This window comes from Patiria miniata, unplaced genomic scaffold (genome assembly GCF_015706575.1).
Source record: "Patiria miniata isolate m_02_andy unplaced genomic scaffold, ASM1570657v1 HiC_scaffold_23, whole genome shotgun sequence".
In the NCBI taxonomy this organism is placed as follows: Eukaryota; Metazoa; Echinodermata; class Asteroidea; order Valvatida; family Asterinidae; genus Patiria; species Patiria miniata.
This window is the reverse complement of record NW_024037062.1, coordinates 9,764,055-9,790,751: the sequence shown is the minus strand read 5'-3', so window position 1 is coordinate 9,790,751 and position 26,697 is coordinate 9,764,055. Positions and strand designations below refer to the sequence as shown.

General features: G+C 40.1%; 1 protein-coding gene across 1 annotated transcript; it reads right to left on the bottom strand.

The window, feature by feature from the left end:
- Positions 1-1,183: 1,183 nt before the first annotated feature.
- On the bottom strand, positions 1,184-24,738 carry LOC119731488 (mitochondrial import inner membrane translocase subunit Tim23-like). Its single transcript, XM_038204674.1, has 7 exons — positions 24,567-24,738; positions 19,899-19,963; positions 19,059-19,152; positions 12,395-12,476; positions 9,357-9,415; positions 2,984-3,094; positions 1,184-2,541 (listed from the first exon to the last, which is right to left on the bottom strand). Exons 1-7 carry the CDS (start codon positions 24,640-24,642, stop codon positions 2,429-2,431), a joined length of 600 nt encoding a protein of 199 aa, XP_038060602.1. The 5' UTR covers positions 24,643-24,738; the 3' UTR covers positions 1,184-2,428.
- Between the last annotated feature and the right edge of the window lie 1,959 nt (positions 24,739-26,697).

Here is a 26,697-nt window from a genome sequence, read left to right as displayed (position 1 = left end):
CAAGGATAGTTATCGTAAGTCATATCCTCTGGCCCCTGTGGCGACAACAATGTTTTGGTATTGCTGCATGACCATAGAATACTGATCGCATAACACACGACGTTTGCTTTCGCTTCAATACTTATCACACTTGACAAGTTTCACGTTTAATAAGTCGATCAATGTTAACGATGACCTTTTACTTTTATTTTACTTAAATTGACATATTTTCATGTCCAATTTACATGTAATATGTAACATTAAAATGAAATTGCTAGTTTGTGTTTCATAACCGTTTCTTCACTGTTGAAGCGAATTTTCATATCTATTTACACGTACATGCAACTACATAATGTACATGTACATGAACCCGTCACATGTATGTACATGTACTGAGTGAATGACCGAATGACTGACCGGGTCACTCCCTGACTGAGTCTCTGACTGACTGACCAACTGAGTCACTGACTGACTCCCCTGAGTCACTGACTGAGTCATTCCCCGACTGACTGAGTCGAGTCACTTACTGATTGAGTCACTGACTGAGTCACTCCCCGAATGAGTCACTGCAGACTGACGGAGTCACTGACTGAGTCACTGAATGACTGAGTCAAGTCACTTACTCCCCGAGTCACTGACTGACTGAGTCACTTACTGAGTCACTGACAGCCTGAATGAGTCACCGAGTCACTGACTGACCGAGTCACTGACTGCCTGCCCGAGTCACCGAGTCACTGACTGACCGAGTCACTGACTGCCTGAATGAGTCACCGAGTCACTGACTGACCGAGTCACTGACTGCCTGAATGAGTCACCGAGTCACTGACTGACCGAGTCACTGACTGCCTGAATGAGTCACCGAGTCACTGACTGACCGAGTCACTGACTGCCTGAATGAGTCACCGAGTCACTGACTGACTGAGTCACTGACTGCCTGACTCCCCGACTCACTGACAGCCTGACTGAGACACTGACCAAGTGAATGACTGAGCCACTGAGTCACTGAGTGAATGACTGAGTAACTGAGTGACTGACTGAGTCACTTCCCATCAAACTGACTGAGTCACGGAGTGACCGAGTCTCTGAGTGACCGAGTCACTGACTGACTCCCCTGTGAGTCACTCCCCGAGAGAGACACTAACTGACCGACTCCCCCACTCCCCGACTGAGTCACTGGGTCACTGACTGACAGAGTCACTCAATATATAAGTAATAATGAGACATTGTTTTTATTTCCACAGGATCTTTCAACATAAATAGAGAAACAGGTCTATCCTAAGTTCGTACCCAATGTGTGGCAAAAGCACGAAAACTTAAAAGCTGCTCTTCTCTGCTGTTCAACAAATTCGATTTTCTGCCAACGAATTATCATTTTTATAGAGAATTCAGGACAATGCACCCCATCTGCAAGTATTATTTCATGTTCCACTTACGAGTCAAACACACACATGGGAACGTACAAGCACATCTTAAATGCAAAATCCATTCATCACAAAGACAAGACACCATTTATCATTGACTGCAATCGATCTGGCTCTAAAAACACAAAGTACGTCATTCGAATGAATCAGATTAAAACTGGACAAGATGACAAAATTATCCGGCAATATAGGCTTTCCAAACCTTACAGGTACATGCGTCAAACGGTACATACATGTACAACATCCCTGAAGCAATATATCGATTTATATTACATGTACTACATCATCCTTGCCACTCACAACAGCATTATTTTGATTACCGAACTTAAATAAAAACACTTGAACGGTGTAAGTAACTGCATTCTCATGGTCAAACAGGTGAATATTAAGGAGAATTTTTTTTAAGCAAACACTCCAAACGAGAACAACAACCTCGAGAGTTTAATTTTTATTTTTTTGAAAACGGTCCTCAATCTTGAGTTTGTGTCCTTAGTTTACGGGAGAGTACTGTTACTCTATATTATAGGGACAAAGGAAAGACAATGCCTTGTCCTCGAGAGTTATGTAAAACACGACTGTGTGTTTGCCAATGTGAATGAGCATGACTGAGACCTCTCACAAGCGACACACGAATAGTGCACATTCGGTTTAACCCTTTCCCTTGCCAAATTAAGATAACAATTTAAATTAAAATCATCTCCTGACACTGCTAATCGATAGAACCAGCTGTGGTTTATTATAGTTGTCCGCGGAGTCTCCGATTATGTCCCCATACTCTAGATATCGAGAGACACTTCAAGCTCACTTTTGTCTCGCAGCAGGTGTTTTAGTGCTCCGGTTTTAATAAACTAATATCCGGATGACGACACCTCGCAGCAGACAAGCGTTACACCAGATGACAGCTGAAATTGTCTTTTAAGAATGCTGCAAATCGCAACTAACTGTCTGTCCCAGGGTTAAGCGCATCTGGCTTTGGAGCTCTAGACTGATGGAGTCCAGCCGGCAGCTGCCTTGGTTTATCCATCAACCTACAAGCTTTGCACGTGAAACGACTTCAGTTTGTCTCTGTTTTGCCATAAGCACCACGCCGACGCCAGTGCTAGTCCCACTGCTCCTCCCTTGGCCATTTTCTTCACTCCAGCTATCAAGAAATAAAGGCAATGCAAAATCCAGATCAAAAACCTGATTTTTACTACAGAAACTAAGAAGTTGATCTGATTATCATCAAGCCTGCAGTAAAAAAAAAAAAACCTTTGAGTTATCGTAAAATCAATTACACCTCAGCTGACCATCGTTGGAAATTGATACAAATACATGTATCTCCCTTACCTTAAAAATGACAGCACGCCAGCTGCCATGATTTCACAGGGTGCTTTAGACTGTCACTCACTAACAGTCCAGTAAGGTATTTCATAGTAATTGGATAGTTTTGTTTTTTGATGTTTGCACATGTTGTACATGACCTTCTGGCCACTGGTTACTCTCAGAAGCCGGAGTAAAGTTAAAAAGAATTTACACCCCAAAAGAGAATTTTGTCTTTCTAATTTGGTCAAACAGTAACACCACACTCAAATTGTTACTACCTGATGATTTATACAGAAGTCCTGTCGCTGTTGCTGCTCCTAGTGTGTTGAGTTCATCCTCTGTCCCCCTACCCCACGACAGACCCAGACCCATTATACTGTACATCAGCGCTGTCACAAGAGAAAAAGTAGTATAGCTGGAGTTACTTGGAGCAAATAATGTTTTTAAGGGAATGTACATTACATCATTGGCTTTTGCTGAAATTTTCAGAAATGAACTATTTGAGGGGTTAGTATAATAGATCAAATACAAATGTATTGTTACACTGACACGTTTGAAGTTTTGTGTTCGAAAATGCTGGAAAAACCAAGAAAAACACAAATGCTCAAGTAGTCTGGTTCCCTGACTCCAGTATAAAAGATAAAATGGATCCATTTATAAATGCCGGAAAATTGTAAGATAAGGGAACCAGTCTAGCTGGCCTGCACCCGTTCATGAACATGAAACCAATAGCCAAAAAAAATTGGACTGAAAAAAAAAAGTTGTAAATATGGAGCAGTAGTTGAAAAATAGTTAGGTTTTTCCAACGGTGGTCAGCCGAGCACCGTTGGAAATGTATACAAAAATACCATTTTCTTGAAAATGACTTCACACCAGGTGCCATAATTTTACACGATGCTTTAGACTGTCATTTACCAACATCTTAGTAAGGTATTTCGTAAAAACTTGGTAGTTTTGTTTTTGATGTTTGCAAATGTTGTATATTCCCTTTAATATTAAAGGTACATGTAATTGACACTATTTGCCAAAAAAAGGAGAGTTTTTGCCAATTAAACATGTCAAATGGGGGGGGGGGGGATCTAGGGGAAATGTCTTCTTGGCCCTTCACCCCCCCCCCCCCTCCTAAAAGGCATGGCAGGGGAAGCTGATTGATTTTTTGACTGTCTGTGACTGATCAAACAGCAGGAAGGTCAATGGTTTTGAACAGTTCCCATAGTGTCAAATGACGTCTGGCACTACCCCCCCCCCCCTTCACTTTTTCAACGGCAGGTGATTTTTCTATGTTGCCCCCTCCCCTTAATTCTTTCTTTGCCCCCCGATTGCCTCCCCCCCCCAAAAAAAAGAAGAATTGTAGAGTCTGGCGCCACCACTGCCAACAACACAAACAAAAAGTATGATACATAATTTTATAAAAGTTATAAAACATTAACACAAAAAAAACCATTAAATATTTATGGAAACATAGGGGTGCTTGATAAATCACATATTACGTTACCGGTATTATGCAAAGTAATAAAAATTGATTTCATATCATATTTCTTCAAGTGAAATCTGAAAGGCAGGATTCAAGTACAAGCAGAAGTGAGCCTGTCATAAGATGAGTGCCTTACATGTTAAGTTTATTTTATCTTTTACGGTTTTGCTTTTGTGAAGTCCGTCATGTTTCGATGACATGTCACCAACACACATGATTGAATTTGACAGGCAAAGTGGGCAATTTTCCCAGCTTTCAAAATTCTATAAATTTGTTTATTGATGTGCATGAATATATGGACCCTTGAGGAAAGCCAGGAATAAATTAGCATACATGTATTAGGCCAAAAAAAAAAATAGACGGTCTCTGGTCAGCGCACGCGTCAATTTTATTCATGCGCGTCAATCTTTTTTTTCCCCCAAATTTTCCACGGTAGCTACAATAGTGATCTCTATTGCCGCACCTCCTCAAATGTTTGTACCAAGGACCACCAAGGAATGGGGAAATTGCACCAAGGCAAGTGATGGAGGGCACCAAGGCAAACGATGGAGGACACCAATGGATATGAAGACACAAAAAAGCAAAATAGTACCCACCTTGTCTGTACAATCCAAGCTTGAAAAAAAAAATGCCAAAAAAAAAAAAAAAAAACGCGGCGCCGCATCAATTCCGGAACTTTGGTCTGACCAGAGACCGACTATTTTTTTTTTTTGGCCTTAGTCAAAAATTCGGGTGAGTGACCTTGACTACCGTAATTTTCGGAATATAAGCCGCGGCTTATACGTTGAATTTGCCCATGAAAATGTTTACTGCGGCTTATACACAGGGCGGCTTATACGCCGAGCCTTGAAGAATAAAAATAAGATTCACATGTGTATTTAATGTACTGGTACAAGAAGAGATGTGTTGCTGAAATGAATTATAAATTAAGAAAGTCATTAACAAACCGAAACCACGTCTCACGTAAAGGTACCGAGCGGTAAAAAGTACGGTGATGAAAGTTGTCTTCGACACTTGCAACCAGCCCGTACGTGATACTGGTACAGTGCAGCAGCGATATGCAGCATGCTTTTTCCCCCCAGCGGACCACACCATTTGTGGTAATAAAGGGGTGTTCTTTCTTGGGAACAATAATTACCAATATTTCCGCTGTTTACAAAAAAAAGAAAAAGACGACTAAAATTTTTATGGCGTTCGAAACATTTTTTTATTACATAATCAGCTGTTCAACGTCACAATATATTTTGTTTTCTTGAAATGTATTCAAGAAACGATGTAAAACTCAAACGAGGGACTAAATCACCCCTTACAAAATTAATGGATTCGTCTATTAAAATGTCCGCTTCGTTTTGACTATTTCCGAAGAAAGTTACGATCGAAACTTGAAATTATATCGCAACTACTCGTTAGTAATCGCAACAATTTGATAAGTTTTGATAAGTTTTGAGGTAAAAACGGACCTGTTTATTCTTAGGACAAAACAAATCAGCATCTGTTGCCACAAAGCAAGATTTGTAGCGCTCCAGTCAGACAACACACGGTGGGTTTCATACTCTCTCACGTGCTGTGGGAAAATGTTGTCATTCACCGGCGTGCGTGGCGCAGGCTGCCGGGCTATGACGGGGCAGCCGGCAGCAATTCCCGGTGTTTATTTCTCATCAATTCCCATATTTGTTTGTAAAAGTATCGATTGTAAATGATTTGATATAACTTTTGTGGCCCTTTTAATAGCTTCTGTAGTGTAAATGGAACTGGTTCAGAGCATTTTGACTAGAATTTGGAGGCCTTACAAAATTGAAACCGCAGCGGTCGGTGCGGCTTATACGCCGGTGCGGCTTATACGCCGACTTCAAATCTTAATTTGCAGATTTTTGCGTGCTGCGGCTTATACGCCGCGCGGCTTATATTCCGAAAATTACGGTACATCATTTTAAAGCTGACAGTTGTTAAAGTCTGCGTTCTTGTCTCATTTAGGGGCGTGGCAAGAAAAATTTGAATTGGGGGGGGAGCAACACATTTGCCTACTGGAATGTAGCCAGAAATTTTGTTCTGGTCAACTTGTGATAACAGTCCTGTTCTCCATGCTATTTTCGAGTTTCATCCCGAATGATAAATTTCTTTTCTAAATTGCTATTTTTATAGGAAAAGAAAACGTTATCACTTTTGAATGAGACGTCGACTGAAAAAGAAAAAAAAATCGGCCCATGTTTAGTTGTTGAATTATTACTTTACAATTTCGAATTATTTGGCTGCCAGACAATAGTTCTTTTCTTGTGGGGTAGGCTGGTTCCGGCCCCACAATCAGTATACATGTATGTACGGACCGGGAGCCAGTCTGCGTGCAAAGCGGATCTGTTTGTGCCCAAAACAAACCCTTTTTCCCCGAAGGTTGCAGATGCCCAAAAAGAGAAAAAATATGAGTTTTTGTTTGCCGGAATAAAACACACAAGTTGAACTTTAATTTTTTTTTAAAGAAATCTTTCTCGTTGAACATGTTGAAGAGCACAGAAAATGCAAATTTAAACATTCATAAAAAAGCCGCCTTAAAATTCAGCCCGAAATATCCAAGTTTCAAACTCAATTTAAAAACATCAATTGACTCCCACTCGAAGATTGCTAGTGACTGCGGCAGTGCGGCAGTGACTGTCAATATGTTGAGGCTTGGCCAGTGACGTCCTGGAGCAGTACGGAGGATTTCAAGCGTAATCCAGGCCTATATTTATGAATGGCTGAGCAAAAACAACACAAGGTCCTGCCCAAGCCCTTGACAAAGTGCATCCTATGAAATCAGTAACGCACTTTTGCCATGTAACCTCAATCCTCCAAATTCCTCCACTTTGGCAAAGAGGAAGGATTCAGGGCGGTTAGGGTTAAAAAAAAAGAAGACATTTTGTTTACGACTTTAACCCATTACACAGTGGTTTAAAACCATATGTGACCCAGACATCAGTACATTTAAGGATAATAAACGGTCAAAATTCATATAAAACACACGAAGCATGTTCAAAAGCCATCTCTGGGTTAAGAAAACTAGGTAGGAAATTATATAAAACGTAACTCGCCAATTTTGTCAAAAATCCGGAGCAAAATTCTAAAGAGGGCGCTACTTATGCATAGCCCCCTCTTGCGACAATTTCTGCATTCATATTTTTTACACGTCCATACGGCTTATTACCGGCGCGGTATTGACACATTTTTTTTCTCGTTAATTTTTGTTTTACTGGATGAAATAAAGATTATACCAGGTTGCAAATTTACGGTTCTAAGGTAGTGATTTTGTGGTATTATTTTACATTATGTGTTGGTTTGTGACCCAAAATACTACTTAAATAGTAATCAATTTTCCCCAAGATATTTCTACCGTCCTTAAAAAACCTTTCATAATAAAATGCTGAATGTAGTAATCAGTTGTTGAGTAATAGATTGATTCAATCTTCGTGAATTGAATGGAATACCTGCTGGTACTATTTGTGACTTATTGAAGGAGAAATTAAACAGGTCATCTTCGGTGTTCACTCTTTGGACAGGAAACTTGCGGAGTACTGGATCTGCTTTTAACCAAAGACGATGAAATACGTCACTTAGATTGTCCTCTTGTGTGGTTTTCCTGGATAGCTGTTCCCTGTACTTCCGAATGTTTTTGTGTGTGTTATTTTCAAGCGCCTCTTCGGAAAGCCATTGCTTTTGTTCGCTGCGACCAACTCGCACTATGTGCGAGAAGCTGGTGCACTGAGCACGTAAATCTAAAGCTTGGAAACCTCTCTAGGAGCATCCTGCTTGTGTCTTTGCAAAGCGTATCTAATTTTTCGGAGTTGACAAATTCTGTAGATGACACCAGACGGAGAATTATCGACATATTCGACACGATCTGTGAAAGTTTTGCTCTGTCTTGACCTCTTTCCGGTACACATTCCATCAGGACAAAAAGGAATGGACGGCCGTCGATGTCAACAAAAATATTCTAAGAAATATTAAGATCTCTATTTTCAATTAATCCTGAAGAAGTCTAGTTTAAATCACAATGACAGCTCCAGTCTGGAGTTGGTTGCAGAGTCCTTGAATATCGGGTTTCCCTGGGTCGGGAAAACACGTCTGGTTGGCTGAGATGGTCTTTACTTTTCCCCTGTGTTTTCCTTTGCCCGAGAAATAAATTGCAACCCGTGTCGATTGTCCAAGAAAAAAAAATCGAAAACCACGTTTCTCTGTCATTGTTTTTGCGAAATTTTCTTAAATAACCTACCCTACAATCCATGCAATCGATAGTAAATATGCGTACTTTATTGTAAATGCACGAAATACTTCGCTTTCGTCGCAAAAGTCTCCTCTCTGTATGCAAACACGACGCGATGCGGACGTACAAACTAACTGGGAAGTATAGCTCGATTTTGCTGACCATGCGTATCAACAGAGGGCGCTATTTCGCGCACGAGGCGATATTTCTTTCGAATTTCTGTCGAAAACACGGTTCCGAAATTCGTCTTGTACGGCCAAAAGGAACATTTCCGATAATTTTCCGCGATTTAATATTGACAAGGAATGTTTAGTCATTCAAAATATTACCAATTTATGACATTTTACGGTGGGTACTAGAAGGTACTCTTCAAAATGTGCGATCGTAAATGTATGAAAATATTACATTTTGTTCCATTTTAGTCGATTTTTTCAATGTTTTGTTTCAGTGTCATCCAATAATTGGTCCATATCATACTATACACCATTCGAATGGGTATGAGATGGGTAATATTAAAAACAATATTAAAATTGAAAACGAGCCTTTATATGCTTTGGCAAACACATTATATTTAAACAAGATATGAATCCTTTATTTCATTTAACTCACACATCAATGTACATAACAATTGTTATATCTCTAAAACAGTGCATTAAATTTGAAAATAGTTTTTTTTATACTAAAAACTTGATTTTCAGACTCCAATCGAAGGGTTTTTTTACTAAAATTAAAAAAAAAAATTGGACCCGATGTCTGGGTCTTAAACCACTGTGCATTAGCAGGCATACTACATTGTATCACATTATATTTATTCGCTAATGAATCCATAAAACAATAGCGTGCTCAGGCGGTTTCGCGCTGAACAGCAAGAAAAGGGCGGGCAGTTTGGGGCGGTACAGTGAATAAAGGGTGAATGTAGTTTTAACTTTGTCAACGGAAGACTTACCAATGACGCCAATGCTATTTGCTGAAGATGCGCCTTGCTTTGTTACTAAGTTCAACATCCTATCAAAACAAACAAAATTAGTAAATAAATGAAGATATAAAAATTAATTAATAAGGCATTTAAGATCATTTGCATTTATCCCAAAAGTAACCTACCCAGTTATTATCAAAAAGCTTACTTGGAATACCCCTAACCTTCCCAAATCCTCCAAAATCCTCTTCGCAAAATGGAGGATTTTGCAGTATTGAGGCTATTTTGTGAGGCTGATTTTGGAGGGCGCACTGTGTCAAGGTCTTGGGCCAAACCTTGTGTTGATTATGTTCAGCCGTGCATACATTTAGGTCTAGATTATACTTGAAATACTCCGCACTGCTCCAGGATGTCACTGGCTCTGCCTCAACACAATGACAGTGATTGCTGGAGGATTTTGCAGGATTGAGGCAGTGGTCACCCCTCCAAGGACCAAATTCAAGAAATAACGGAGGATTTTGGAAGATTGAGGCTGTATGCAATTTTTACACGGAAGCAGATGGAGGATTTTGCAGGATTGAGGTTGCATCCCAGCAAAAATGCCCAGGGAGTTACCGGGGTAGAGTTAAACTTAAAGATCGTACTGGCACTAAACACCCGGTGAAACTAGTACGTATGGCTCGTTATAACACCTCACCCACAGATTCTGTGTCTTGATTGGCCGAGAGCGAGTCACATGTTACTTTCTAATTTTGCTATCTTTCTGTGCACTGCTAAAAGTACTATACCCGTAGCAACCAAAGTACTATACCATTAGCAACCAAAGTACTATTTCCACGGCGTGGTATTTGTGTGCAAATAGATGCTGGTGTGCGCCTTGCGCGTATTGTTCCAAAGAGAGCGCGCCACAGACATGGGTTCAAACATATCTTGAAGGGGTAGTTTCGAAGAGAGAAATTTTCCACCAATTTTGTATTGAAATTGAAGTTTATTTCAACTGTGTTCAGATTTAAATAATTTAAGATATTAAAACCAAGCAGAATCTGTGGGTTAAGTGTTATAAAACAAATATTGAATGCTTTATCTCGTGGTGAAGTAAAACTAGCCTCCCTCGGTGATCCATGGACCATTCTATTTTCCCTCGGCTTCGCCTCGGGAAAATAGAATGGTCCATGGATCACCGAGGGAGGCTAGTTTTACTACACCACTCGAAGCATTCAATATTTGCATACTATCATTTCGAAGAAATCAAGAAATGTACAAACATGTACCCGGTTCATGATTTCCAACGATCCGTCAATTGACTGATCGTTGCAAATATAGAGTGCTACAGATGAAATCGTGTTTTGTGATCGAAAAGGTTGTGCATGGTTTTTCACTGTTTTCTCAAAAAGTGTAATATTCACTGAGCTGAAACTTCAACAGGTTAGGTTTTGAACGTTCTTCTTTGAATGGTGTTATTGGAAACGAACAAAATACATGAAAAGCAGATTATCCTAATATCCTTAACCATATTCTCGCATCGCAGAAGAGTGAATTATTCAGACCTTGTAAGCCGGGGGTGAAATTGAGCGCAAGTGTAAAATCCACAAAATTATCGTCAGCAAGTGCAGGGGCTGCAGATGGCCTCAGAGAAAGGTGGGCTCTATGGTATATGAAATGTATTTGTCTAAATGCACCCCTTAAAATCGCATTTCTTTTGCTCTATGATAGATCTTGACAAGGTAAAGAGATCATGGTAAAATCCCACAAATTCCAGATTCCAAAAGGGATTTTAAAAAACAAAACCAATCCCGACATCAGGAAAAAATCCCTACAAATCTTTACCCTAAAAGCATTAACAATTGATGAGTCGCTCTATATGCTAAGTCAGTGGTCAGCTTCTAAAGCTGGTGAGTCACAAGGAAAAATTCGGCTTGAAAACTGTTCAAAGTTTCTCACTTTTCTGCTGTTAGCGCGACTCCTAACTTTAGGCTTTGTCAACAGAACAACAATTTGCTTTCCAATTATTCTTGGAATAAAATTAATTTCCATTTTTTTAAAACTGCAAAGTGTCCACAGGTTGACCACCATAATTTTAATATCATGTCCAAAATCCTAAAAGTGCCCGGCCGTGGAAATTCGAAAAGTAGGGGGGGTGGGGGGCTGGATATCAATATGTATACTCGGGCTTAGATTTTTAAAGCTTTTGTACTTTGTTTCGACACTTTCCAGTGCTATTAAATACATTTTAGTTGTTGAGACCTTCGGAAAATACCTTAAAATCGGCATGTTTTTCTCATCACAAAAAAATGGGGGGATGATTCAATAGTCCATCCCCCCTGGTCAAAAAGTGGGTGGGATATATACCCCAATCCCCCCGGGATTTACGCCTCTGCATGACATTTCAAAATCCATTAATGTATTCATATGTCCGCAAATGCAATATGCATTCTGGATAATATCATATGTCAATATTTGATTGTTTTTCACTGAAAAAGAAGTTTTGACAGCCTTGTGCACGACTTTGCCCTTTTGTACTGAACAAACATCGTTGCGGTCTCTGCATAAATGTTTAAAATAATTTTGTTTTTAATTTGATGGCATGAAAATGGCAAATATAATTAGGACACGACAAATGAGAAAACCACTTGTTTTTTTATAATACCAATAGCCTTTAGAGCTTTGAAAATGAACCTGTTTTTAAACAGTTAAGGCTCTGTCACTGTGAAGGTTGCAAGACCGATTTGAATGGGGGGGGGGTGATAACAATTCTGTCGACAGATACTCCGTACTGTAAGGAAGCCACTAAGTTTGGTAAATTGGGGGCAGTACTTGAAAAAAAGTTAATTTTTCCCAATAATGCCGACCATCGTTGAAAATCGATACAAAAATTCCACTTCTCTTGAAATTACAGCACACCAGGTGCCATGATTTTACAGGATGCTTGAGACTATTATCCACTTACAATGTACTTGTCAGGTAAGGTACCGATATTTCATAATACTTTGGTTAGTTTTTTTTTTTTTTTTGGATGTTTGCAAATGTTTTGATGTCTGCCAAGCTCATTGACCTATCAATCAACTTACTGTGAAACTCGGACCTTCCCGCTCAATTCCTTTGTTTCCCTGGCCGATATTCTCGTGCCGTTGAGGGCGCCATATATCGCACCTGTGGTAGAAAAACACAACAGTGCGGATTTAGGCAAAGTAGAAAACAAAAAGTTACTCGTTTGTGCTTTTTGGCAGGAGGCAGCCATTTTCTCCAAGATGGCGAGTTTTTCAAGATGGTAGATGGATTCGTCCATTTTCTTGACTCTTTTCCTGATACTTTTGTGGCCAAGGGAGCAGTCACCCTTTCTACAGGATTTTGAACCTGCATACTTCACTACAATTTTGCTGGAAACAAATAAAGAGACAACATATATTGGAAATGTACGAGTAAAAAAATCCAAGGAAAAAAAAAGGAGGCTGGTGGGAAAAGGGAGGGGACAGAGATGAGAAAGTAGTTTATTTTGTTTACTTGGCCTTTCATGGACATGTACAATAATGCACACCTATTGCATTACATGTGTTATTTCTTCTAATTAGTTTTCAAGTACATGTACATGTAGGTGTACTGTACACGTATCAAAATAATATGGAGATTTACAGATTATTGATGCTTTGCCTTAAATAATTCAATGGGTACAAGTACATGTACATGTACATGTACAAATGTACATGTGTGTTCTTGTGTGGCAACTGTATGTTACATGTACATGGTTAACACTAACCTTCCTAAATCCTCCAAAATGCTCTTTGCAAAATGGAGGATTTTGCAGGATTGAGGCTATATCATAAAAATGTATGGCTGATTTTGGAGGATGTACCGGGATGTCAAGAATTAAGGCAGGAACTCATGTTGTTTATGCTCAGCTGTGCATACATGTAGGCCTACATGTACAGGTATATTAGTGCTTAAAATCCTCCGCACTGCTCCAGGATGTCACTGGCTCTTCCTCAACATATTGACACCGATTGCTTGATGATTTTGCAGGAAGGAGGCAGTGGTCACCCCTCCAAGGACCACATTCAAGAAACAACGGAGGATTTTGCAGGATTGAGGCTGCATGCAATTTTTACATGGAGGCGGTTTGAGGATTTGGAAGGATTGAGGTTGCATCGTAGTCAAAATGCCCAGGGAGTTTTAATCAATCAAAATACGTGTATAATACATGTTTTGTAATACACGCTCGTTTTTTCCCGTTGAAGCGGCAAAATTGCTCAAAAGTCTTCGGTAGGGTGAATAACAAATATATTTTGAAAACAAAAACAGACAAAGCATGTGACTGGATTCAGTTGCTTTGATGCAAGTTAAAAAGTGTGCCTGCCAGCCACACTTCTTAATTTTCTTCTAGATGATGCCATTTCAGGCAGAATAATTTTACAGAGAAGGACCATCTCTATCTTCTCTTTGAGTGAAGGTTTTTTGTCATTAAATCGGTCGGGGCGCTCCCGGGTAATCACTTATGTTCCTAATACCTGCCTACATTGAATAAGCATTGACATTACGTGTAAAAGCAGCTGAATAGTGACCGGCGGTGAACTTGCATCCCATCCAGGGGGAATAGAAATATTCTCCGTCGTTTCATGCCAAGGAAACCGGAGACAAATGCTGGCCTGATGGGCCATAATGCCCCAGACTTAACTCACTCACTCAATCTTCAAGTCCTATGGGAACATTTCTTAATTTTATCTGGAGTTTTTTTTATCCGTGGGCTATCTGGTTTTCAGTGACATCCAATCACATTATTTTTCTTCTGGAGAGGCTTTGCCTAATGCATGTACCACATGCAACCAAGTCTATAACTTGATCCTGTTTTTGCGTACATTGATGTCTGTATGCACTCTTTACACGGCAAGTATAAGCATGGATATTACATGTAGCTTTCAATATTGCAAAATATGGAGCCCAACTTGCCCAAGGTTTGAAGACAAGGTACAATGTTTGTCTTCAACTATCCTGTAGCCGAGGAACATGCATACATGTCATAGAGCTATATTAAGTTACTAGAGCGCTAACTCGTCATTCTGCGCGCGGAGACGCTTTGAAGCCGTCCTGGGCGCAGACATTTTGAATTCATGTGCGTGTTTGTAGAACACAATGAAATTAGATAGATTGAATTTTGAAAGTATACTCTACATGCAACGTGCAAACATGCAAACAACTTAAGCGCGTCATTGACGATTTTAAAAAATGTGACGGCAAGAAGCATCTGCAGCGAATACGCGCACGCGTTGCGCTTTTTGCGTAGAGCAAAATGACACGCTCATTTGCTGATCGTGCGTTTTTGGTTTTGGGCGTATTGGCTTCGATAACGCACCGGTATGGAATACAAACGCAGATATGCAAATAGCCGTACAAAAGCCGTACACAATTCCAAGGTCTGCGTAAGTTTGTGCACAAACATGGATACGCCCAGCAGGCATTACTTTGTACACAAAGTTAGCGCTCTAGTAATTTAATATAGCTCTATGAAACATGCACATATGTACATGTAGTATGAACAGAAATGGGTCAGAATTCTGCTCATTGATACGTAATGTATCATGACAAAGATATCACACTGCCGATTAACCCTAACCACCCCAAGTCCATCAAAATCCATCCCCATGTTTTGAGGGATTTTGGGGGGATTTGGTCCAGCCAGCTTCACTAAATGTTCGTGGAGTCTGGTGGACTTGGTCCAGAAGGCATGAGGAACCTCTGGTGGAGTCTGATGGATTTGGTCTGGAGTAAAAACAGGTGCTGGCCTGTTGTGGATATATGTGATTGCCCCCAGTGCAAATGCATGCCTCATGTTTATGAACATAATGAGATGCATACATGTGTACACTGTACACAGACCCTTTGTAAGGTTTATTGGGGATCCATTTATAATCTTGACTGGTGGCCTTGTTTGTTTCCTTTGTTTACAATTTGACTAAGCCTTAAAAACATGCATGATTCTGACGGAATTGGTATCAATGCACTTTGCACACTTAGATGCTTTTGAGGGAGTTTGATGGAGTCGGTCCTAATGCATTATGTGAAGCAGAGTGAGTGACGGATTTTGATGGGTTTATTTCAGGGTTTTCACTAGATGTTTTAACCGACCCGGCCCGAAAATCGCAAAACGTAAAACCAAAACAGACCCGACTGAAATGATGGAAAAACTGACCCGACATCGGTTTCAGGTCGGGTCAGTTTCAGAGCTCATGAACAAAGACGAATATAGTTGGGCAACTGTGCTTGGACATCCGGGATTTTTTTACACTGGCTATCTAGCTAACAGACGTACACTACAGTGTATGTTCTTGAAACTCAATGGTTGTTGAGTCTGGAGAGTTGAATGGTATACAAATAATGAATGTTTGTGAGTGCAATGGGAAGAATAATTTCATTAGGTGACAGATGGAATGTTCCATTTCACGAGGCAAAGCCGAGTGGAATTTACGTCCCATCCAAAGGACAAAGCAATAATGGTAAAGTGCTTTGCTCAAGAGCACAAGCACCACGTTCCCACGGTCAGGATTCGAACCCATGTACCACGGCACACAAGTTGAACACTGTAACCATTGGACCACAGCATCCCACAAAGACATGTGATCAATGACCCACCAATCAGATGTCGGGGATTATAACACATACAGTGCTGATTGGTAACACTCACATAGCAACCAATGAAAACTCCGCCCCAATCAAAACACTGGGGATCATCAAAGATGCAAACCAATGACTGGTGTAAGCCTCAATGCAGTTTCATGTATTCTAATGTCATGTTTTACACATTTCCAATTAAGTTGCACGTTCAACTTTTCAAGGATTCAGCAAAATCCACCTGTTATCAACTTTAGAGCTCCATCTGCATGTAAAATGTCACTGTCCTATTTTGCAGACTATTTTTAATACAAGGACAGGATACGCATGTATGCAGCTTTACATGTATATCACTAAGTGGGATTTTGACTTAACAATTTGGATGTAAAAGCCTTTCCGTTTTAAATCTGAATTCATGCTTTTTCTTTAAATGCCATGTCTATAAACTCTGTGCAAGTACAGCCCTTGTGTTCTACATGTAAGTTCAGTGGCAGGCCAACTTCTTGACCTACATTACACACAAGACCACCCGTGTATGGAACACCACATACATGTATGCATGCACACTTATGTTCCAAACCTGGGGTATCGAGTGGTTCAGAGTGAACGGTGGCATTGGCATTTAAGTATCTGATTTAAGTATCCGCCTTTTGATCCTGGCCATTGAAGGGGTACTTGTGCAGGGAGTCTATAAGGTTACACTTGAGTAATCGTGGTAGCAGACAAGGAAAAAAACTGCTAACATTAACAAGCGAACTCTAGATTGTCCTCAGAGAGGAAACAAACATTTAAACCGTTGCAATTAGTCAAGTATCCATGCGACAACGATACTGAATCCGTCATTTTCCTCACATTACTACTACAAACTATTTAACCAATCGGAATCACCTGAACCGAACTTTGTGCAATCTGGGACCAGATTTACTAACAAAGCTCTTCCATATGCAACTCTCGCCCCCGTTGTTCAAGAATCACTTTAATTACAAACGTTACTTGATTTGACAAACTTCAGTGCAAAAACAAAAACAAAATTGCCAAAAAGAAACAAGAATGTTGTTATCCATCTTCTAATCTTGGTCGACAACCCGGACTAGGAATTTGATGCACTGTTCGCGGGGCATGATATACATCAATGTCCCGTTCCTAAGATAATTTACGTACCTACGTACGTACCAAACACTGTTGTTTTTCAAGTTGGCAGAAATCTTTGGGCGTCTAACCCTCTCCTGGGGAATCTCGGTTGACGCAGCCGCAAGGCAATAAATTCCCCTAAGCTATTAAAAATTCAGCAAACCCGCTCTTTCAGTTTCATGGGGAGATCATATAGTACAAGTTATACATCTGAAAAGAAGCTTGGCCAGAGTGATAAATTGTTCGTGTTTTGATTGTTAGCCCGCAGCATGCATTTTTTTTCCAATGATACTCTTATCCCCCTTTCATCGTGGACGATTTCCTTAAGCCTTTTGGAACCGGTCGCTGCATACGAATTACCACTGTAAGGCAGCGATTTGGTTTGAGGCTGCGTGGAGGTGTTACGTACTGGTACTGTCTTGTCTGTTTGTAGGAATACATTTTGTGTCTAAGGGCAAGGCAATGCGGGGAAAGACGACAAATACAGGGTTCGAAAATAGCGGTAGCCCGCTAGCCAAATGCTAGTCAAAACAGTGGCGGGCTAGTCAAACTATTGCTTTACTAGCCCGGCTGGCGAGTGAAAAATTATTGGGATACCGCAAAGATGAACGTACCGGAAGAAATAAATCATTAAATTCAGAGAGAAAACCCCACCAAATTGTGTCTAATTCTATCAACTGCTTTAACCCTAACTCCCTAGGGGGTGTGCAAAATTATATTGAAATTGGAGGATTTGGTACCTGTCCCATCTTCACTTCAAGTAAGGATTTTCTCTTTAAGTCGGTAGGTACATGTACGTTTCCAGTTAATTGGAAAATGTTCCCATGTGTCTCTATCGAAAACAGGCAAATCCATTGCGCATTGGACAAATATTGTAAATTGTCTGCAAATGTCCCAAGCGTATTTCACCCAATGCAATTTTTTTTTTTCACTTCAAAGGGAATATACAACATTTGCTTTTGCTGTAATTTTCAGAAATGGATGGATTTGGGGGGTTAGTATTTTATAGCAAATATTGTTACGCTGACTTGTTTGAAGTTTTGTGTTCATAGATGCTGGAAAAAACCAAGAAAAAATATCATGTGAAGTCTGGTTCCCTGAGCCCACTTAAGATGAAACGGAGCAATTTATAGGCGTAGGGAATCGTTAGGTTGGGGAACCAGTCTAGCTGGCTTGTACCCATTCAAAGGTGTGTAATAGATTGCAAACAAATGTGGACTAAATAAATATGGTAAATTGGAGGAAGTATTTGAAAAAAAAACAGGGGTTTTTTTTCAACGCTGGTCGGCTGACCGGCATTAGAAATTGATAAAAAATAGCACTTTTCTTGAAAATGACAGCACACCAGATGCCATGATTTTACAGGATGCTTTAGACTTTAGTCATTCACTAACAGTCCAGTAAGGTATTTCACAATAAATTAGTAGTTTTGTTTTTGATGTCTGCAAAAGTTGTATATTATTCTCTTCAAGACCAACATTTGTATTGTATTTTAGAAAGATATTTCTTTAACCCTAACTCTCTAGGCATTTTTGCTAGGATGTAGCCTAAATCCTGCAAAATCCTCCAATTTGCCTCATGGAAAAATAGCATATAGCCTCAATCCTGCAAATTTCTCCATTATTTCTTGAATGTGGTCCGTGGAGGGCTGACCACTGCCTCAATCCTGCAAAATCCTCTGGCTATGACTGTCAATATGTCGAGGCAGAGGCAGTGACATCTTGGAGCAGTGCGGAGGATGTCAAGCATAATCAAGGACTAATTTTATGCAATGCTGAGCATAAACAACACAAGGTCCGGCCTAAGACCTTGACACAGTGCGTACTCCGAAATCAGCAATGCACTTTTGCCATGTAGCCTCAATCCTGCAAATTCCTCCAATGTGCAAAAAGGATTTTGGAGGATTTGGGATGGTTAGGGTTAATTATGTCTTTTCTTGGCTCACACAGACTTGTCGATTGGGCAGGAAAGAAAAAGACCATAGATCAGTGAGTTTAATACCTGCCATGACGGAACTTCCGATCTGTGAGAAGGCCAGCTCAAATCTTCCCCTGGCTCTGGCTTGGCCAGTTGGAACAATGAACTGTGGACCTCCCTGAAACAATCAAACATACATGTATTTAATCAGTCAGGGTTGAGGCTGGTCCATACTCAGCGCTAGCCCCATAAATCTAGCCAATTTACTGGACTACCTCCGTAAATAAAGGCCACACTTCCACCATGTACAAAAACATGTCGAACTTTGTCAAATTTTGATATTCACATTTAGGCTTAGTTTGTAGTTTATTTTTGCTTCAGAAGCATACTCACCCTCTTTATAGGCTATAAATCAAAAAGTGCTGCCTTTTTCCGATGTCTATTTTTCGTGAAATTCCCAGATTCGTTTGCACACGTTTGCGTATCAAAATTTCATCATGAAATTTCACGAAAATTAGACATCTGAAAAAGGCAGCACTTTCTGATTAGCCTATAAATAGGGCGAGTATGCTTCTAAAGCAAAAATAAACTAACAAGCTAAGCCTAGATGTGAAAATCAAAATTTGACAAAGTTCGACACATGTTTTTGTACATGGTGGAAGTGTGGCCTTTATTTACGGAGGTACCGGTAGTCCAGTAAATTGGCCACATTTCTGGGGCCAACTCGGCGAGAAAGTGCATTTTCAGGGTCTGCATTACAAAACATACAGCTGCAAAATCTGTACTAATGAATAATAGATGAATAAAAACCCCATATACTTTTATTCAAATAGTAGACATGGTCAGGTAGGTACAACGTAGGTAGGATTACCATAATGTACGTAAACAATTCGAGAAAACAAACAACAAATATTTTGTTCTTACCTGATTTAAGTAGTAGGGATCGACGTTGAGGTACGGTGAAATAGATGTGCCAGCTCCCGATGGGACTATTGAAATGAAAGGTTAATGAATTCAATGAGTAGGACGTTTATTTAAGACAGGAAGTCGTGATCCTGTGCAAATGTGTACTTAATACGCTAATAACAATCACGGTAAACACACAAACTGACCCACATGTAAGTGAAAAGTACTGGAGTTATGCTTTTTAAACCACACTCTGTTATTTGAGTGTTTTTGCAACAAAACCCTGGGGTCTGATATGATCCACAGAGAGAGGGATAGATTTCAAATCAATCCATTCAGAAAATGGGAATCTTGTATTCATTGCAACTTCCTTTTTGTCTCGCCTGAACTTTGTTCAGGAAAGAGACTATGCAATCACTATGTCTCTCTGTATGTATGTACCCCCAGTATGTTTGTAGTACATGTACTTGTATACAGTCGACTCTCATTAATACAAACTCGTTCAGACCTAGCCAAATTGTTTGTTATATCAGAATTTTGTATAAAGAGGAACATCAGTCCCATTCATTGTGCACATAAATGCACAGTTGGGACCAAGGCCTTATGTTTGTTATAACATGGAGGAATAAGAATAACCAGAATTTTGTATTAAACAGAGTTTGTACTAACGAGAGTCGACTATAGTAAACAAGCATGCATGTGGTATTTTGGTTAAAGTTTCGTAAAATTGGTCTCATTTCAAAAGTTGAAGCCCCATTGGAACCAAACTTGGGTCACAGATGCAACATGGCCACCTTCATATGATACTGTTGTCAAAGGTCACAAACCAAGGTCAGAGGTCATCTGAGGTCAAGTTGTAAAATAGGCTGAACATGCAAATTGGTCTCATTGGAAAAGAATGTGTAGATGTTTTGACACAGTTGATTGATGCGGTACTAAAAGGGTGTTGGATTGATCGTTTCATGGGCCAGTCTATTTTCTTGTGTTGCATGTTTCCAATACCTTTTAGGACTCTCATGCGCGCAGTATTGAGAGTCACAAATTTTCGGACTTACTCAAGTTCGCGATCTGATTCACATGCTGACAACACTTACTGTTTTGATTTTAGCCTCTCATGAAAAATTTAAACTTTCGTTAAAAATAATTTCACACGAATAATGCTTGCATTCTAAATTCTGCAGCCAAACTGTCCACAAAAGTTTTGATGATGTCCCTGGCTTCACAAAATAATTATTATACAAGTGTAGAAAATGCTATATTCACTTTCTTTGTAAAGTGGCAAGAAGTGACTGTAAACATGGTAAACATGGTATTAAAAGCGTGTCTGCAAAATCACTCAAGCACTAGCAGTATTTGCGAAGGTCTCGCTCATTATACCAACACAATGTAGCCAAACTCACATTGCAGTCGTTTTGATTAAACATGTGGAAAGAACATTGCATCCTGACGCCAAGGTTTTCATCATACATGTCTATCGTCTCAACGAAGGTCAGTCATTGCAAAAATGTTGATAAGACATGAATCTGAGACTGAGAAACATTTCCAATCTGGTTAGGTACTGGTAAGATAACCGAGGAGCTCGAAAAAAAAGGTCGAAAATCAAAGTAATTCCTGAATTTGAGAGTATCTCCGAGTCTGGGATATCCATCAAGAGAGCAATTGCTCTGAAACTTGAGAAACTGGTGATTTTGTGTTCTTTTTGTAGTACCACAAGCGTGAGTTTGATGACCGCGAGTTCAATCACCAGCGCAGTGTCCATGCATTAACCCTAACCCATCTCACTCCTCCAAAATCCTCCTGGCGGTTTTGGAGGATTCTAGAGGATTGAGGATGAATGGTGATTGAATCAAATGAGGATTCTGGAGGATTGAGGATGAATGGTGATTGAAGCACATGAGGATTTTGGAGGATTGAGGATGAATGGTGAATGAAGCACAAGAGGATTTTGGAGGATTGAGGATGAATGCATTTTGAGGCAGGACTGTCTGATGATTTTGAAGGATTTGGCGTTGGTTATCCTTCATTTAAACACGAGTGCAAAGTTTTGGAATGAGGAGGATTTTGGAGGATTGAGGATGAATGCATCTTGAGGCAGGACTGTCTGACAATTTTGAAAATTTAGGCGGAGTTGCAAAATTTTGGAGGATTGAGGATGGTTGTAAGCAACAAGGGCCTAGGGGGTTAGGGTTAACCCTAACCCCATAGGCCCTTTTGGCTAGAAACCATCCTCAATCCTGCAAAATCCTCCAATTGCCACCCTGTAAAAATTGGATTCATCCTCAATCCTGAATGTGTTCAGTGGAGGGGTGACCATTGCCTCAATCCTCCAAAATCCTCCTCCGTTCACTGCTATGGGTTGAGTCCGTACCGATGACATTTAGAAGCAGTGCGGATGATATCGAGCATATTGCAGGGTTCCATTATGCATGGCTGAACATAAGGAATGCTGGGTACAGCCTACGACCTCGACCCATTGCATCCTCCGAAATCAACTGGCACTTTTTGCCATTCATCCTCAATCCTCCAAAATCCTCCAAAACTGCAATGAGGATTTTGGAGGATTGAGGAGGGTTAGGATTTATGTTGAACAGCGAATAAAAAATTAACAATCATGATGCGCGCAGCCGCGCACGCTGTGGCGATCCAATCAAAGGCTTTAAATGAGAGCTAGTTACCAGTCCAATATATTTGGGGGGGGGGGAGTCTAACTGGGATAAGGAGTGGGATTGATTCGGGTAGGGGCGCAAGAGAAGAGGGCGCTATTTTCCCTTCAAAAAAATCTTCCAAAGGGGATGAATCAGTAAATACAACGTAAATTGAATGAGGAAGATCAAAAAAGTGTAATTCTAGGTCCCCTGGAGCAGATACGGAGATACAGAGTGAGAAGTGCACGCGTCTTGTGGGTGACAGTTAGTCAAGCATGACTCCGATTACCCGTATATGGCTATGACAACCATCATGAGGAAATAGATGAGACATCATGAGTGGTGGGGTATTGTGCCTTTGGTTGTGTACAAAGTCTATGGAGATTCGTTCAAGTGCATTTTCAAAGTATTTTCTACCTTTTACGAAAATTAGAAACGTTTCTCTACTTAAGATTCCAACAACCAAGATTCTTGTCTTTTTTTTTTCATTCAATGTTTTTACAATGACTGACCATGCTGACCTTTTACCCCTAGAACTATGGGTTTTACACGTAATACCCATAGGAAGGCATATCAACGCCAACATTCACTGTATACTCCACGAATAATATGGAAGTGAGTTTTTGAGCAGCCACTGTGTATTTGTATCCCCAGACTTAGACCTGTGAACGTGGCATTGTATACAACGCCACGCGCCTCCCTCGGAAATCATATAACCATGTATAATTTTACCCATAGGTAAATCACTTACTTGTCACTAGGATTCCTGTGATTTTACGCGAGTGTTGGATCTGTCATTGCCAAGAAATTTGTAAAGGTACGGCACAACTTTGTCACAACGCAACGAAGCGTTGTTGGCGTGCCGTCAGAGTATACAGCATGTACTCCTAGAACTATGAGGCTCCACGTAGTGGAGCCTCATAGGTTCAGAAGCCCGCAAAATTGTTGTCAGCACAAAACACTAATTAAGTACAAAAACGTCCATCCCAAGCAGGCCGTTTTCCACAGAACCGCTGCACAGTTTGCCCCTAAACTCCATACAATACCTCATGACATACTCACGTTATGTGCACCCAACAAACATCGGTGGATTCTGTCTGTTTTTCGGCAAAAATGATGAAAAATATGCCCTTTCTGCACTGAGCCAACCTAACACTTGAAACGAGCACGCGTGCAGAATGATCGCAGTTATTTTCGGTTCGATCGCTCGGAGCGCGCCGCGGGGGGTATGGTGTAGGAGCGGAACGATAGTATGCACATGCGTACAAGTGCAAGTACGTACCCCCCGCGGCGCGCTCCGAGCGATCGAACCGAAAATAACTGCGATCATTCTGCACGCGTGCTCGTTTCAAGTGTTAGGTTGGCTCAGTGCGGAAAGGGCATATTTTTCATCATTTTTGCCGAAAAACAGACAGAATCCACCGATGTTTGTTGGGTGCACATAACGTGAGTATGTCATGAGGTATTGTATGGAGTTTAGGGGCAAACTGTGCAGCGGTTCTGTGGAAAACGGCCTGCTTGGGATGGACGTTTTTGTACTTAATTAGTGTTTTGTGCTGACAACAATTTTGCGGGCTTCTGAACCTATGAGGCTCCACTACGTGGAGCCTCATAGTTCTAGGAGTATACAGCATGTTCACATTGATATATGCCTACCTAGTCATGATAGTTCTAGGGGTAGCTGACCTTTAGTTCATAATGAAAAAAGTGACGTCAGGATCATGCAAATTGCAACATCATTCATTATTAATAAAAAAATAGAACCTTGAGAACCCATTTGTTGGTAGATACGTGCGCTATTGTATTTAAGACTCGTCTCCGGCATGTGTGTCCGGTATTAACAATTAACATGATTAAACACACAATGCGCTCTTTCATTTTCAAGCATTGCATTTGCAATGACAAGCAAGCTACCGTTAACGCTTTCAGAAGCACAAGGAACGTTTTTCCGACACCTGGACACAGGCCGATCATCTTGATAATTCACACATGTTTACCATATTTTACCGAAATAACAAAATTCGTGAAAGGGCTCACAAACCTGATACATTTAAACTTGGCTCCCCTGGTAAATAAGAACCAAAAAGTCCCGACGACTGAAAGTTTTGTTGATCCATAACGGTGTAAAGAAAAAATTAAAATACCGGCTTCGAACTCGAAGTCACGTCACGTTGCGCAGAAATAACTCCAGTTGGTGTACGGCCGCATACATTGCATCATCTTAAGTCAAATCGCATGGCGCGGGTACCAGGCAAAATTACATCACATTTTCACATGCACAGCATCACGTATTTTATATGGGGTAATATTGAGGGCGCTATTCAACATTAGCGGGTGCTAAAGAGTAAATAAATTCCCATAGACGCCAATGACACGCACCCCCACTTCAGAAATCGGGGGAAATATTCACAAATCTCCAAGCTCCTTTTTAAGCCATACATCAAATCTTAGCTTGATTACCCTGCTTTCCCTTTCTGTTCAATTTTTGTGGGGTTGGCCAGTGAAATTTTGGGTGATATTTCCTTCCAGAGATGATCACCCCTAAAACTCAGATCCTTAGCCCATCACCATTTTTGTATGTCCTTTAATCCACTCTATTGCAAAATAGAACGACTTTGGGTAAAATCTCACCTCAAATTTAACAGCAAAACTAGTTCAAAGACCGGCTTAGGACCCTTCATTTCTACAAACCCACAAGAGCAGGGACCTCAAAATACTCTAATTAAGAGAGAAAAATATCTAACAACCCCCAAGTCCGACTCAACAATAACACAAAATCGAGCACTAAATCAAGCCAAAATCAACAGACTATTTGAGGATATGAGTACCTTTATTTCAATGCATGACAAGAAAGCAACAGTACTAAACTACACACAAATGCCTTTAAAAGCTTAAATAAGAAAGATATACAATGTATACCTTAAAACGCCAGGAACATTAACCATACCAAGTTTCAAGAATTATGCACCTGACTTTGACAATACAGAGGTTGGCTCAAGACAACAATAGTTAAAAATACGAGAGCACTCAATAAAATATCGAACCCTTGAGGGTAATAATTTAACAGAAAGAAGCCCAAACTTGAGTGTATTTGACGAAATTTTAGAGGAAACTTCAGGGGGAATTTTCACAAATTCTTAACATTTGGCAAGATGGGGAGCAGTGAAAAGCACTATACTCTCCTCTTTTAGAGTTTGTCTTTACATACATCTTCCAAGTAGAAGAAATACTTCACTTTGTTTTAGTGAACCAAATCAAACTACATGTAAATGACAATAACTTAAATTCTTTTTGTAAAATGAAAATGCCATCAAATTATTTCATTGTTGTATGAATTGTCCGCGATCAAATCACTGACATGAATTTATTCTAATTATTCTGTGTCTTGCCATTTTTTTTTCGTCTTATAATTTCAAATTAATTAAAATTTCAAATTAATTAAAACAAAAAATTCAGCATTGCTATGGAAAAGAAGTTAATTGACACAATAACAGCCCCCTTAAATCCTTTAAGGTACTTCAAAACACATTTTTACAGATGATGGCTAAATGCTGTCCAAAAAACATCATTTAAACAAAATAAAACCAGGTTTTGTCGCTTCCTTTGGGGATATCTTTAGACATATTTAGAGTTTGTCATTTTCCATCTGACCATCTCAAATGAGTTTAAGAAGGGGGGGGGGGGGGGGAATTGGCTGTGCGCACAAAAATGCCCGCCCTGCCCCCCACCCCCACCTGATGTCCGTTATTTTAAAAACTGAGTAGTTGTATAATACTTCTTTTCTCTTTCCAAACGAACCAACAATTTAAGACACGTAGAGCACTCTCAAATCGGAGTTGAAAAGCAGAAATTAATAAATATATGAACATTAGGCCCAAAAAAAAAAAATATTCGGTCTCTGGTCAGACCAAAGTTCCGGAATTGACCCGGCGATGTTTTTTTTTTTTTTGCTTTTTTTTTTTTCTTCAAGCTTGGATTGTACAGACAAGGTGGGGTACTATTTTGCTTTTTTGGTGTCCTCATGTACATTGGTGTCCTCCATAATTTGCCTTGGTGCTTTCGATCATTTGCCTTGGTGCAATTTCCCATTCCTTGGTGCTCTTTGGTAAAACAAATTGAGGAGGTGCGGAAATAGAGGGCGCTGTTGGAGCTACCGCGGAAAAATTTTGGAA

Bases quoted from the DNA above. Each gene is read 5' to 3' on its own strand.
- LOC119731488 (XM_038204674.1), bottom strand. From the start codon at position 24,642: ATGGATCAACAAAACTTTCAGTCGTCGGGACTTTTTGGTTCTTATTTA. The intron at 12,477-19,058 runs GTATTAAACTCA...TTTCTACCACAG, and splicing joins CGGAAGTTCCGTCATGGCAG to GTGCGATATATGGCGCCCTC. The intron at 2,542-2,983 runs GTAGTAACAATT...ATTTCTTGATAG, and splicing joins ACTTCTGTATAAATCATCAG to CTGGAGTGAAGAAAATGGCC.